The following is a 15172-nucleotide window of genomic DNA, read 5'->3' as shown; positions in this document are numbered from 1 at the left end:
CCGCGGTGTCAGAGCTCCATGCCTGAATTACAGTTCAGACAGAAAACTGTTCGGCGAGCTCTGTTTTCGTTGGACGTCAGGAAGTCGAGCGGGCCGGATGGCATTTTTCTCCAATCGTGCTTAGAACGTGTGCCCCTGAGTTGACGCCGGTGCAAACGCGTTTATTCCGGCACTCTTATTCAAAAGGCGGAGTCCCTGGCTCATGGAAGTCAGCCCTTGTCCATCCGACCCCAAAAAAAGGAGACAGTTCGGATCCGGCAAACTACAGGCCTATTGCTATTACCTCCCTGCTCTTCAAGATCATGGAGAGCATAATTAACCGCCAGCTCTTGGTATACCTTGAGGGTCACCAGTTGATCAACGACCGGCAGTACGGCTTTCGACATGGTCGGTCGACTGGCGATATTCTGGTATACCTAACACATAGATGGGCGGCGGCTATTGAAAGCAAGGGGGAAGGCCTGGCAGTTAGCCTGGATATAGCGAAGGCCTTTGGTCGTGTATGGCACAAGGCACCCCTCTCAAAACTTCCATCATTTGGGCTTCCCGAGAGCAAATGCAAGTGGAACTCCAGCTTCCTCACAGGGCGCAGCATACAGGTCGTTGTCGACGGTTATTGCTCAAATCCCAAGCCCGTGAACGCTGGAGTGCCCCAAGGCTGTGTGCTATCTCCCAAGCTGTTTCTTCTGCATATCAATGATATGTTGGACACCTCCAACATACATTACTATGCAGACGACAGCACTGGTGATCCCGTATACACGGGCCATGCAGGTCTCTCTCGGGAAATCGTCGACCAGTGCCGGGAGAAACTTGTGTCTTCTATCGAGTCCTCTCTCGAGGTCGCAGAATGGGGTAAATTGAACCTTGTCCAATTTAACCCCCAGAAGACACAAGTTTGCGCGTTTACTACTAAAAAACACCCATTTGCCGTATCAACGCTCTTTGACAACACTCCACAATTCGCTTTATAACTATGCAGACGCCATGGTTGCTTTCAAACAAACTACGCAGGAGCCTATGAAATTCACACGGTCGAGTTTGTTCGCGCAGTTAATCAGTTTACCCTTTAAAAGCCGCATCAGTATCTCTGAAACTATATCCCTACATATATGGAGCAATTAACGAGAGATTACGTCATTTTCTTCTATATTGGAAGTGTTTATCCTTTTGCTTTAGTTACCTGTATAAATGACTAAATGCTAGAATAAAAATTTCACTCAGTAATAAATGTAGAGATGGCAAATAAAACTAATGTTTCTATGACATCTTAAGCATATTTTTAATATGTGACATAAATAAACGACTAAACTAATACATAGAAACTATGGAATATATTTTTTTAATAATTAATAACTAAATAAATGATGTCTCTTACACTCTTACAACAAAAATTCACTTAAATACCTCATAAATACTTCAATGTATTATACACGATCATAAATCAAACAATATTATTATTATGTTAATCTTGATGCTGTTTTTGAAGATTTTGTTTTGTATTTGTATATTTAGGTTCATTTGCATTTATAAACTTGGGAGGTCCACCAAGTTGACAAGTTTCAGGTATTGACAACTCTTCATTCAACTTTTTGGCAAGGAAGTATATTTCAGCTAATGCAATGACCAGCGCACACATAACACCCAGTAGAAGTCGAAATCCAAAATCTAAATTGCCAACCATCCATTCCACTCCACGGAACCCAAACAGAAAGCCCGCAAAAATTGATAACAGGAACTGTCCAATTGCAATCAGATGACGGTTAACTTGTTTCACTGAAATTAAAAATATTTGAACTCATTATATAATTTACCTTTTCATTAATATCTGAAACAGTCATCAAATGTTATTTTTAACTTAAAACTTAGGCCTTGCCTGCATCACTCCAGTTTTATTTTGCCATCATTCATTTATATATATATTTGTGAACCCTACCTTATAAAAAAAAAACCAAATAGAATCTAAGCAGAAGTAGTCAAACAATCGAACTCAGGTAAATGAAAATCTATGTGTGCATCAGTGTATAATTTTTGCGCAAGTGTGCTAAAGAACTTATTTTGATTGGTGGTGTTGAACCCGCGGTTTCACTTACATATATATATTGCGCACTCCAGACTCTACACGAGGGAACGGGAGAGTGAGAGTGGAGGAGAGGTCGGTGTGCTCTTGTGTGCCCTTGCTGTCGCTCCGCTTCGCTTTCCGAGCGCGAGGCAAACAATCAACCTAACTCTAGCGCTCTCTTGACGGAGTGGATTAACGATTTGTACACCTCTTTTATATAATTATATCAAAAGGAAGCAATCATTTGGAATTAGGTATCACAATTACGTCAATATTTTAATAGATGTAGTAGGCAACTCAGTCGAGATTCTAGCCATCTCCACTCCTGCCGCCTGCACTCGCTAAGTCTGGTGCCAAGAGCCTTTAGGAAGCGCTTCGCGAGTGTCTATAGTGGGCATAATAAATTTTGTCAAAAAATACCTATTAATGCTTATTTATGAGAATAGATATATATGTCACGGACTTTTTTAAAGTAGTTATTAAAATCATTATGATTATAAAGAATAGTTCATAAAACCAATAATGGCATGGCTATTAGGCAAAGTGCAATACCAAAGAATTATTCAAATCTGCTTGTTAGATTCAGAGATTGGCAAGCTCAAACAAAAACACAAACAGAATTCCGCAACTTTATAATATTAGACAAAAACTAATATTATAAATTGTTTGATGATCTAATAAGTATGGTAAGCCCACAACATCAAATTGTACTGACAGAAGAAGTTTTCTCCTTTTTTTTTGAAGATGTTGGACTAAATTTGAAGCCACACAATTGCGACTCAGTTACAAACGCAACAATAAACCTTTGCTTTTGAACACATTTTCTGGTCAATTTCGTTTTCTCCATATTACAATACATATTATAAACCTTACGTGATACATATTTTTAATTTAAAAAATGAAAAGTTTACTTTTATGGAAGAAGAGGGTGAAGTACATGTTATCAATGAGTTAAATTGAACATTTTAATTAGCAAAAAATATATTATAATTTTCATATAAAATTTTGTTTGCTTCGATTTACCTAAGCAAATGCATATCATTTGTATAGGTGAAATAAAGCAAACCAGTCACCAGCTAGTATTGCATAAGTATGTGTAACAGTAGAGTGCACAAATTATTATAAATAAATTTCACTTAAAGCTAAGATACAGTGGGGATTCCAAAAATCTTTCCAAGATATTATATAAATTAATGTACCTATAAAAATTTAAGTTTGATAAAAACCTTGACTTTAGGTGAAAATTGTGTGTTTCTCTCTTGAATGTGAGTGTGACTAATGATTAGGTTCTAGGTTTTTTCAAAACACAAAGCATTAACATCATTTGGAAACAAATGGCACTCTGATAGAAGTGAGAGAAAAACTACCTGTTCTTCTTTAGCGGTGTTGAGCACTTAATTAAACACATAAATGCTAGTACTTACTTAATACTGATTAATAAAGCAATTCGTGCGAAATTATTCCCAAACCAATTCAAAATATTAAAAAATCCACAAGGTGAATGTTCAAATTCTTCTGCCAGCACTCCCAGAGTGCAACCTGTTTTTTTGCTCTCTTTAAAAAATCAAACAAAGATAATACTCACATTGATATGAAATGCTGTCTTCTGGAAACCTCATTCTAACATTATCAACACCTTTTGTCATTTTCCTGTACTCTCTTGCTTCTTGTTGAGCCCTTAATTTAACACATCTAGACTCTAACTCAGGGTTTCTCTTAATAACTTCATTCTCAGGCAGCTTTACTTCACTTTTTTCAAGCAATTCATGCAAATATGGAACGCTACTGTCTTTTTCTCTTTCAGTTTTAATGTATGTGTATAACCAGGTTAAATCTGAAGTTGTGAGAAATGATCTATCTAGATTGGTTTTGATATTTTTGTCATCAATTGGATCACTTTTTGATGAGTTCTCTGCTACACTATTACTTTTGGTGTCTTCATTCTTCCTATTATTTTCTTTTAATTCTATTCCATTACCTGATTTTATATCATCCTTGTTTACATGTAATTCAGTTATCTTTGTTTTAATCTTATGTAATTTATTAATGTCTGCATCAGTTAATTGTATTTGTTTCTCAGAATTACTAGATTGAATTTTAACATTTTTGTCACCCATAAAACTAGCAATATTGGCTGGTACATTATATGAGTCTGGTATAGATTTTATAAATATAATCAACTTTTCTGATGGATATATTTTAAGTTTTGTATCAATAAGAGAGCCTTGAAGGTCCATTGTTTAATTACTTGTTATGTTCAATTTATGATTAAGATCAGCATACAAATCACGTAGTTCTTCTTCTTTCTCCTCAAATGTATTATCAATCCTCTGGCACTTAAAATTCATATCATCAATGAACTGATCCCATTCTTTTTTCCTTTTCTCTTTATTTTTTTCTCGTTTTTCCATACAATCCTGTATTGGATATATTGTTAAGTTATAATAGTAAAACATCAATATATTATTAGTGGCAATGAGTTTCTTGCTACTTCTTCTCATTAGCTCAAGCCTTTACAAAGTAGAGGTAGATTCAATAAGATTTTTTTTTTTTACATTCATAAGTGTCATTTCCGTGACCTACTTGAATAAACTAAATAAAGATTTTGATTTGATTTATTAAAATTAATTTAAGTAGAAATATATTGCAATAATTCTCAAAGAAGTACAATGATAGCAATTATGCTCAAATCAAAACACCAATAATTTACAATCACAGATGTACAACAACAATGTAGTGTTTTTTACCTCCAGTTAAATAACCCTATGACAGTTTATTGTAGTGGCTGAGATCAAATGACCTTAAATGTATGTAAGTAAGTATAAAGTTATACTTCTTTAAATATATTTGCAGTGTTTAATAGATTTTTTCAACATTATAATAACTTAAAACAAGACGACAACAACATTATAAAACATAAATAAGTTCTATGGAAAGAGAGCTTACAAATTACAATAATTATACTAGTTTTAATCTTCAACATAACATCATTTTATAGGTACTTTTAATATAATATTTACCTTTTGTAGTTCCAAATATTCCTTTTCCACAGAGTCAGTTAATGCAAGAACCTGTTGTAATTTTTCACTCAATATTGGTAAAACTTTTGAACTTTTACGAATTTTATCTACTTGACTGTCTTTTACATCAGTGAGGTTTTCCAAAATACTGAACAAATTTTCCACTTCTCTATCTCCTCGTTTTTCCTATAATTTTGTAAACTTGTAAATCGATTATCCTTAATATTCAAGTTCATAACTTCATAGCAAGTTGACGCTCTAGGAGTGTAGGAGATTACTTATTTTATAGTAGTTAATCGATAAGGAAAGTTGCTTACCTCAAATTCTTTTATCATATACTTAATTTCTCCATTCAAGAATGGTCGATGATCAAATAGTCTTGACCATATCTCTCCAATTTCTGAAAATTATAAAATAATAGTCCTGAGTGTTTCTACCAATTAAGTCGTTCCGTTTCGAGTTTATTGCCTGGGTTCTATTAATTTGAGAACTACGATCTTATTAGGTACACGATAAAACTATAAATATTAATTTATTAAAATACCTAACCTCGTGACAATTCCGTCATTATAGTTTTTGTTTTTCACCAATCACCACAATCCACAGGGCTCAGTAATGCCAGAACACCACAGAAGACTCAAGACCACAGAACACTATTACTCTAACTGTGAAGTGTTATGCCGTAAATAAATTCTTTGACTTACTGTCAGTAGTGCCATTACTCACCATAGATGTATTACTGAAGTAAAAGGTTTTCAATGCGAAAGAGCCCGCATATATTGAAGAGAGTGATAGACACACGAGATGTTTGTTGTTAGAGCAAATGATTACGTCCATTTCACACATAGGTACGACTTCAAATATTTACCTGTTTGTTCCCAATAGGGTTTATGCATGTAACTTAAATTTAGTTCAAATTTTTTTTTACTTTATTATTACCTATTGATCTTTGAAATTTAAAAGTAACTTCTTCAGCAGACGAATTACTGTATATTTCTTTATAATCATTGGACGCACAATTTCAAGTAATTCATGTTCATAATTCAGAATGTCATCAGAATCACGAATCGGTAAAATATTCAGGTCACTCAAAGTAATTCGCTCTATGAGTGTTTCATCGATTTTCTTTTTTTGTGTTATTCTTTGTTATTATTCTTCACTTAAGCCAATTACTACATATTTTTTGCTCAGGCATAACAAGATACTGCTAAACCGATCTTTTTTGCTTGGAAAGGCAAGAAACCATCGCTTTGAATACTGGAGAAGAACTAAGGAGTTGAGTTGACCAACGACCTTGTAGAACGAATACAAATATACCCTCTTTGACCCGACCAAGAAGGCGATGGTTAGTGTCAGCCGTGTAGAAGGCTTGAAGGCTTGAGTTCGAATGACTCGACAAGTTGTCATTGAGTACGTTGAGTGTTGACAGCACTTTTACTCAATTCTGTCATTCTTATCTGTCAGTGTCATCTGATTTCAGAATTCAGTTATCAGTCCGTCGCAGAATATCGTGTAGGTGGGACTATACGTAGGGAATATCGCGATATAAATTGTTTTTATTTGCGAATAAGTGTTTGCATTATGAGGTCAAGTAGTGGCAAAGTGCTTATGCAGTTTTAGTTCAGTAATTCAATTATCATAAGCAGTTTTTCGGATGTGGCTGTTACGTTTCAGTGTTTTGTGATTGTGAATTATTGTGATCAACATGCCGGGTCTTATAGGTGTTGGCGAATTCATAGAGGAAACAAGGGAGGATTATAATTCGCCGACGACATCTACATTTGTTTCTCGTATACCGCAATGCCGTCAAACTATAAATGCATTGGAAGAGGTGGGCAGTAGACTAAGTTAATTCATAATACATATATAAATAAATTCTGTGCGGAAAGAAACTGTCAATGACAGGGCATGTCCTCAAACTTAAGTTTTATGTAGAAAAACTAAAACAACTGGTACTACACTGAGATTCAAAACATTTCTACAACTTTTACCATTCTTAGAGTTATGGTGCCAACAGATCAAAATATAGATTTAGATCTATGACTTCATCAGATTTACTTGTCTCCAAGTTGTAATATAATATGAGATATTGCTATAAGATTAATCTCTAAAAAGTAGAAAACAAGAACCCTTATTTTGTGGGTTATCATAAATATTATAGTGCAGAGTGTAAGTCACAACCATCATTGATATGTGTAAAAGAATAGAACTATAATTCTGTCATTATTCAATTTAATATATATTTTTTTTAGTAGTTGAACTAGATACATACATATTCAGCAGCCAAATATTAACCTAAACTTGTAACCAACTTACAAAAATAAAACAAAACATCTTAACATGACAACTAGTGTTATTTATTCAATACAGGCAGCAATTCCATAATAACAATAGTTTGTGTCTCAGTAGACATCAATTCCAAGATATGGTGTCAAACAAAGTACAACTCTCCTTTGCAATTATTGGTTTATTGCCCTAACGATTTTGACAATTTTCTCTGTCTCTGTAACCAGGTGACAAACGTGACTTAGAAATGCAGGCACGAAATGTATTCACTCATAGACTTTAAAATCACCGTTGTGGCTGTGTGGCACAATATGTTCCAAATTGACGTCAGTAACCTCATTTAAATTTCTTAAAAGACAGTTTAACCTGTTTTCATAAATCCTGTTTTGTAAATTCCTTAAGTCTCATTTGCTAACAACACAAGGATGTTCATTACAAAATTTTATTTATCATCAAGTTGTCAACTATATATTTAAATAACAAAGTTATATCTTATATATAAAATTCTCATATCACAATGTTAGTTATCTTACTCCTCCGAAACAGCTTTACTGATTTTCACCAAAATTTTATATGCATACTCAGTAGGTCTGAGAATTAGCTAATATCTATTTTTCATCCCCCTAAATGTTAAGGGTACACCCCTTATTTTTTTTGGACGTACTTTTTTGTTTTTATTTTTTTATGATACAACATTAAAAAATACATGCAACCCTCTACCCTGTTTTTATATCGCGATTTTTATATTATTCTGTTCCATCCACAAATCCGCTATAGGATTGCACGATGGCAATGGATCAATACTTACAATAATTGTAGTACGATAACTTTGGTAAGTCTAAGAATCGGTTGCATCTACTTTTTGCACCCCAAAAATTTTTTTATTACTGTATATGGCAATACAAAGTTTGCTGGGTCAGCTAGTTTATCTATATTATTATGCTATTTTTCCAAGCAATAGGTATAAATTTACAAAGTATGTCATATAAGTATCACTCTAAATCTGTCAATAAATGTTTCATTATGTACTGTCATGTAGTCACTAATGAATATTGTTAAAATATTAGTTTACAGGAAAATATTTAAATCATTACTCAGAATAATACCTCATTTATTTGTCAAATCAAGGTTTTTCCCTAAATAGTGAAACTGTAGTACTTACAGATAGGATTACTTGTTACAAATGTTTTAATTTTAAACCTGTTGGTGAAATACTATTTTTTACTTGTGAAAGGCTAAATTTGCCTTAAAATTAGAATATTGCAATAAAGAAATAACATAAGTAATATAAAGTCTATACAATATAGAAATATATATAAATGTCAATATGAATTATGTAAATTTCACTTTTTTTCATATATGATATTTTAACATTGCATTTGTAATCACATGTTTGTAATTTCAGCAAAAAAGAAATTAAAACTAAGTAATCTAGACGTAAAGCAAGGCTGGTGTTGAATTATAATTTATGTGATTATATTAGCATCTTATGAATAATTAATGTTATAGTGAAAGTCAACCCCTTTAACCACAGAATGTTGTCAAATGTCTTTACAATGGCTGATTCTTAATATCATATTCGTTTATTTTAGTGCGTACAAAATATTGCACACCTTAAAATTGAGTAGGTACATATTCAATATTTTTTATAAACATTTAATTGCATATGCAATGCTTACTCTAAATTTAATAAAGGTACCCTTATATTATCAATATATCATCTATATATCTATATAATATATCAGAAAACTCACCCTGAAAATTCATATGCAAAAAACTGTATTATCGGAGAGCAATTAAAAAAATATTTAATTACTTAAGTAATAAGGTTGTGCCACTTTAATAGATCACATTTGACATCTGTAACTGCTTGCTTGATAGTGAGGTAATCTGCTTAATAACAATGAGTTGAAATTGAATGAATGAGTACAGACCAGACTAACCAGTGGCAGGCTCCTTTCCACAGGATGGCGGCTATCATATGGGAACCACAACAACACCTTTTCAGCAGTGAAGCGGTAATGTGTTAGTAATATTTTGTTTCGGTCGAAAAGGCACCATAGCTAGTGAAATAACTGGGCAAACGAGATTTAGCATCTTATGTCTCAAGGAGATAAGCGCAATTATTGTAGTGCCACTCAGAATTTTTAGATTTTTCGAGAATCCTGAGTGGGACTGCATTCTAAAGGGCAGGGCGTATCAATTACCATCAGCTGAACGCCTTGATCGTCACGTCTCTATTTTTAATAAATTTTCAATAATTTTGTCTTTTTTCACATCTATTTCAAAACCCATTTTTCTTTTGTCAACTCATTTTGCTCCAGTTCACACTGCCAGTCGAAATTTGTGCTCCTTTGGCCATAAACCATATTTTTTATTTTATCAAAATACGCACTATCATTACGGAATATTCCAATGCGATAGAGGTACATACAATATTTCACTTTCTTACATCCTTAAATTTTATAACATATTATAAATAATGTTACTCTCGTAAATTCACCCTGAGTGCAAAAAAACAGATCCGTCTGAGAGGCTATTTCGCGGTGTGTGCTAAGTGCGGATGGATTTCGTTTCTTAACCATAGACATAACCATAAAAAGTAAATGTCAATTGAATTTGGGAATAAGGTAAACGACAGACAAAATGTCTAATTGCGAACTTCGTATCAATCTTCGGATCCGAAACACTTTCGTAATAGGGAAATGTACGATCCGTCAACCGAAACTTCGTATTTTGATTTTGGTAATAGGGCTCCAGCAACGGCGGCCGACGTCGGCGCCATACCTACCTATCCGGAACAACAAAATACAGTCTACTCAATATATTCGCACTATGCTCCCTCTATTGTTACGCTTCATACTAACACCACATTTACAAAAGCGCGTACCTTCTATCTTCGTAAAATGCGGGTCACGCTCTGGTCTTGCAGGAGAACGTGGGCGGCGGTGATCATTTAGAATCAGGTGACCTTGTACGCTTGTTTGGTCTCCTCATTCATAAAAAAAAGTATCGGTGACCATTGTTTGGACAAAATATGATATATTAATAATAATGGTAGTGTTTTAGAGCCATGCTAAACAAGTTTTTATGTAGCATTAAACTGAATATTTCAATTTCTTTTATGAAAATAAGGGAGGAGACGAGCAGGACGTTCAGCTACAATGCAGTGCCGCTCAGGATTCTTGGAAAACCCCAAAAATACTGAGAGGCACTACAACTGCGCTCGTCACCTTGAGACATAAGATGTTAAGTCCTCATTTGCCCAGTAATTTCACTAGCTACGGAGTCTTTCAGACCGAAACTGAAACGAAAAATGCTTACACATTACTGCTTCACGGCAGAAATAGGCGCCATTGTAGTACCCATAATCTAGCCGGCATCCTGTGCAAAGGAGCCTCCCACTAGTAAAATTTACATTCGCCATATTCCATTAATACCTGATCACCTGAAAAGTTTTCTGCCCGTTTCTAGATAACCGCTTATTCGATCGATTACTTAACTTAAAATGGATAACCAAAGGGTAAAACGGGGCGTATTTATTTGCGTTCGTTCGAATATCTCCATTCGAGGGGCATTGATTAAGCGCCGGCTGTTTGTGCGGCAGATGTTTGCAGCGAACCCAAATTGAATAGCTCGTGCATCCTATTGTGGACTTCACACTGCGTGACCAGTTTTATTAAAACAGGGTCACGGCATTCACGTTGCTAGGGGATATCTTTACAAGACGATCGTACACGTGCCTCAAAACTAGCATAACTAGTTATCAATGAACTAGGTAGGTATATTTCTATTCCAATTCCACCTTCGCACGACACGCCACAAATTAGGATATCATCCCCACCATCTGGATGTCTGGCGGTCCTCCAAAGTGCGGTTTTCAAGGAGCTTTCTTCCTCGTTCTACAAAGCTGTGGAATGAGCTTCCTTGTGCGGTGTTTCCGGGACGATACGACATGGGTCATGGACACCTTCAAAGAAAGCGCGTACACCTTCCTTAAAGGTCGGCAACGCTCTTGTGATTCCTCTGGTGTTGCAAGAGAATGTGGGCGGCGGTGATCACCTAACACCAGGTGACCCATACGCTCGTTTGTCCTCCTTTTCCATAAAAAAAAATCATGTCGAATTATTAATGTAGATACTTTTATATGATTTATCGTTAGTAAAATCGTATTCATATTAAAACAAAACTATGTAAATTTATATGTATGCTACAAATATATCCGAATTGATTTCCACTTAATATCTAGGTCATTTTTGGCAAATATAGCAAACTATACGAAAATACGAAACTGCAAGTTAGGTAAGAGCCAGCTTATAACAATACGCTTGTGAAAATGGAAGTCAAGTGCTTCAAGTCAAAGTAAAGCTATTCCCGAGTTTTCGCAAAAATTCTATCTGTATATCTATACATATATATAAAATTGGAGTGTCTGTTTGTAATATTGAAATAACCGTTTTTTACTTCATGTATATGAATATATGTACATATGGTACATACACCAAATTAACATTTTTTACAATTTCTATCTGTCTTTTTGTTCCGGCAAATCTCCGAAATGGCTGGACCGACTTTGATTGGCAGGTAGCCGATGTAATAAGGACTTAAGGAGTATGTAAGGCTACGTTTATTTTAGAAAAATAAGGATAATACAACATTACTTTATCTTTCTTAAAGAAAATTATTTTATTTAAGAAAGATAAAGTAATGTTGCAATGTCCAAGAAACGGCCTAACTAATTTGAGGCACAATCACGCCTAAACCATTGATCGTATCGACATGAAACTACCACCATTCGATGCGAATTTTATCCAAGATGGTTTATGGCTACTTATTTTTCGAATTCCAACGTTCCTTCGTTAATTTATTGCCTTTTTAAATTCGCCCAGCGAAACGGGCGGGAACGGCTAGTAAAGTTTATATAAAAAGTATTCTTAACACAAAATTTTATGAAATATGTAAATGTACCTACTTTTAATAATATTTAGTTATATAAAGGTAACACGGATACATACTTACGTATATACTATCTCCCTTATTCATAATAGTCTGCTAACTTAAAGCATTGCTAATTCTCACTCTGTCTTCTTCTATTGACCTAGTCAGAATGAGAAAAAAAAAACTCCTAAGCGGCTGTTTTAAGTTAGCGGACCATTATGAATAAAGGGGTAAATCTTAAAGTATAAAATAAAACTTAAAATGTACATATTGCTGACATGGTCAGAACATCAAAACTCATTAGTATAATTATTATAATAAACGTATTATATTCATTGTTGCAGACCTTGGATTTCGACAGAGAAGGGCTGGCGAAACTGAAGAAGGCGATAAAAGCGATTCACAACTCAGGAAATGGTAAATATTTATCTACCTATGTATCATACATTGTCATATGTTATATAATAAACGGTCAAGACTGCCATTTATTATTACTTTTTTAGTCTTAAAAGGATAATAATGTCGTAAGAATGAATAATCGATGTATTAGCACGAGCCATAGTTTGGCATAAATACTACCGGGTATCGTACACTGAAAAAGCCTCTTATCCTGAAGTTCCTCGTAATAAAAATAGGACAGACTATATAAATTATTAAATTGACATCAGTCCTTAACCAGTTTGCAAAGTATTAAATTAATCCGACGTTTTGAGGGGGTCGAAAATCAATACATACCAAGCTAATAAAAGTAGGACAGACTGTTTAAAGTGGGTGAATCGTGTCCAACGATTCCTTTAACGGCCGTTTTCAATAACTTATCTCTAGTTACGGATACAATGCTATAAATGCAATAAAAAGATCAATCCCAAAAGTCCAATGCTGTATGTCGATAGGCTATTGAAATGTAAGTAAGCGTAAAAGGATAGTTTTGTCTACCTCTAGTAAGTTAAAGTAAGGATAGATAGGTAATTGAAAACGGCCATTAGTGCACATATCAAAGATAGACAGTTATCAAGCTAGTATACAGCGTGTAAAAATAATACCAATCAGAGCTTTTGTGGTTCTGTTCGTGATAGTTTACCGCGTCAGAGTTTGTTGCAGCCCTTCTATAGATCTGCAGATTATGTGCCATGTTCCTGACTTAGGCTAAGATTTATAGAGCGAACATAGACTTTACTCACACGTAAGATTTAGCTGGGTGTGATAAAACGCGAACTTGACTTTTGTATTGGGCTGTCTTAGTTTAAGGCGAAGAGTAAGCAGAAAACACGCAAACATGGTGTTTTTAGACAAGTTTTGTGGTGAAAGTATACCATTTCGAGCTATGAACACTACTTAATCCTGTTACACATATCCTTAAGTCTTATTTGTAGGTTGCTAATGCTTGCTGTAGGTTATAGTTAACACTGCCGAGCCTTTTTGAACTACCACTTTTCTTTGAAGTTAAACAAGTTTTTTGGCATGGCGTGACGCATTTTTTTGGTACTTCTCTCAGAAAAGTTATTCTTATAGCTTGTACTTTTTTGTGTAGGTTCATTTATTCAGATTAGTAGTGAATAACGAGGATTGTAAGCATATAAACTGTTTTCCACCCAAGAATTTTGAAGATATTGGCCTTGTTACATAGATGGCGGGCCGGCAGCCGTGAACTCATATCGCTGAAGGTCGCTGGCATTAAGTGTCGCCTTAAGCTCAGCTTAGTTACAGATGTCAATTGACTATAAAACGTAATTAAAAATTATGCTAAGCTTAAACTCAGCTAAGTTTTACGTGGGTAAAGTCTGAGTAAAATCATAGTGCGCTCTCTCTCTCTCTCTCTCTCATCATCATCTCAGCCGTAGAGATACTTCTACTGCATTGTTACGAAAGAGCCATTTTTTGATAAAACATTTAAATTTATTTATAGATAATGCCTGAACAGTGGCTGGGACTTTATTATATAAGTGTATACGTTTACCCTTAAAGCTATTATGTATCTTATGAAGCCTACTAGAATTAGTAAAAACCAGCAACGTTCATGTAATTCCTCTGGTGTTACAAGATATTATGGGCAGCGGTGATCGACATATGACCTTAAATTGTTTGGCGTCCTATTCAATGAAAAGGCCAATCGAACCAAGCAGCGATCTTTATCCTGCTTAGAGCAAAACCCCCTTCAAAGGCCCGCAATCATCTCTTAGCCTCTGGTATTGCGGTTGTTTATGGTCGGAGAGTTTTCTCTTTCCCTCACTTCAGCTACTTGACCGTTTGCCCCCTGTAATATAAAAAAAAAGATGTTCCGTTGCTCGAAATGGAAATTGCCCCAACAACAAGCACGCTGCAAGTAAAAATATATCTTCAAAGAATGTTCTGTTAATTGCTTTCGGAAATCGGCGATTTTGGGGACAACTGGTAATAATTATTTGTAAGTTAAACATACTACCCGAAGGTATTTATAACTGAAAGAACGTGTTCTAAAGAATTCCTTTAGAACACAAACAGCTTTCTAAATGGAGCGTCTTAAGTAGAGTTCCATGGATGGTACGGTGCCGATAATAGCTTCGGAAGTGTAAGCTTTAAATATCTTAGGGTTGCTGTATTGATAGAAATTCCGTTGCGTAGTCAAATTTATGCTACTTTAGCCTAACGAATACAAAAATCAATAGAGTGATTTATGCCTCGTGCTATTCTACGTTTTTAGAAAGAACAATTTTGTAAAAATCCTGCAAAGAAGGCTTTGACAATTTATTATTAAATAATAAATACGGCTGTATGGGCTTGAACCCTTTGCCTTTCCTAATAATGGACGAAGAAGCCAAAAAAATATAACAAATGACGAAAATGTCAGAAAATTTTAGCAACCAACTTCAATCTGTTACTTTTGTGT

The 15172-nt window shown here is 34.6% G+C and overlaps 3 protein-coding genes across 5 annotated transcripts in view; 1 reads left to right on the top strand and 2 right to left on the bottom strand.

Annotated features, from left to right (window-relative positions):
- Positions 1-1257: 1257 nt before the first annotated feature.
- On the bottom strand, positions 1258-4299 carry LOC126969589 (uncharacterized). The gene is made up of 2 exons (XM_050815131.1): positions 3648-4299; positions 1258-1776 (listed from the first exon to the last, which is right to left on the bottom strand). Exons 1-2 carry the CDS (start codon positions 4297-4299, stop codon positions 1466-1468), a joined length of 963 nt encoding a protein of 320 aa, XP_050671088.1. The 3' UTR covers positions 1258-1465.
- On the bottom strand, positions 4243-5778 carry LOC126969611 (biogenesis of lysosome-related organelles complex 1 subunit 5). The gene is made up of 4 exons (XM_050815158.1): positions 5632-5778; positions 5400-5482; positions 5083-5268; positions 4243-4479 (listed from the first exon to the last, which is right to left on the bottom strand). The coding sequence occupies exons 1-4, from the start codon at positions 5648-5650 to the stop codon at positions 4303-4305; spliced, it is 465 nt and encodes a 154-aa protein (XP_050671115.1). The 5' UTR covers positions 5651-5778; the 3' UTR covers positions 4243-4302.
- Positions 5779-6588: 810 nt separating this feature from the next.
- LOC126969530 (arfGAP with SH3 domain, ANK repeat and PH domain-containing protein) overlaps positions 6589-15172 on the top strand; it is a 79379-nt gene continuing 70795 nt past the window's right edge. For all 3 annotated transcript variants that reach the window (XM_050815007.1, XM_050815006.1, XM_050815008.1), the window contains exons 1-2: positions 6589-6913; positions 12651-12723. In XM_050815007.1, the coding sequence (XP_050670964.1) occupies positions 6788-6913; positions 12651-12723 (199 nt within the window). In that variant the 5' untranslated portion in view covers positions 6589-6787. The remainder of the gene's footprint in view (positions 6914-12650; positions 12724-15172) is intronic.

Source organism: Leptidea sinapis, chromosome 18 (genome assembly GCF_905404315.1).
Source record: "Leptidea sinapis chromosome 18, ilLepSina1.1, whole genome shotgun sequence".
In the NCBI taxonomy this organism is placed as follows: Eukaryota; Metazoa; Arthropoda; class Insecta; order Lepidoptera; family Pieridae; genus Leptidea; species Leptidea sinapis.
The sequence above is the reverse complement of the archived record's forward strand: the minus strand, read 5'-3'. Positions and strand labels throughout refer to the sequence as shown.

Bases quoted from the DNA above. Each gene is read 5' to 3' on its own strand.
- LOC126969589 (XM_050815131.1), bottom strand. From the start codon at position 4,299: ATGGACCTTCAAGGCTCTCTTATTGATACAAAACTTAAAATATATCCA. The intron at 1,777-3,647 runs GTGAGTATTATC...TTTTAATTTCAG, and splicing joins AGACAGCATTTCATATCAAT to TGAAACAAGTTAACCGTCAT.
- LOC126969611 (XM_050815158.1), bottom strand. The intron at 5,269-5,399 runs GTAAGCAACTTT...ACAAAATTATAG, and splicing joins ATATGATAAAAGAATTTGAG to GAAAAACGAGGAGATAGAGA. The intron at 4,480-5,082 runs GTAAATATTATA...TATCCAATACAG, and splicing joins AATATTTGGAACTACAAAAG to GATTGTATGGAAAAACGAGA.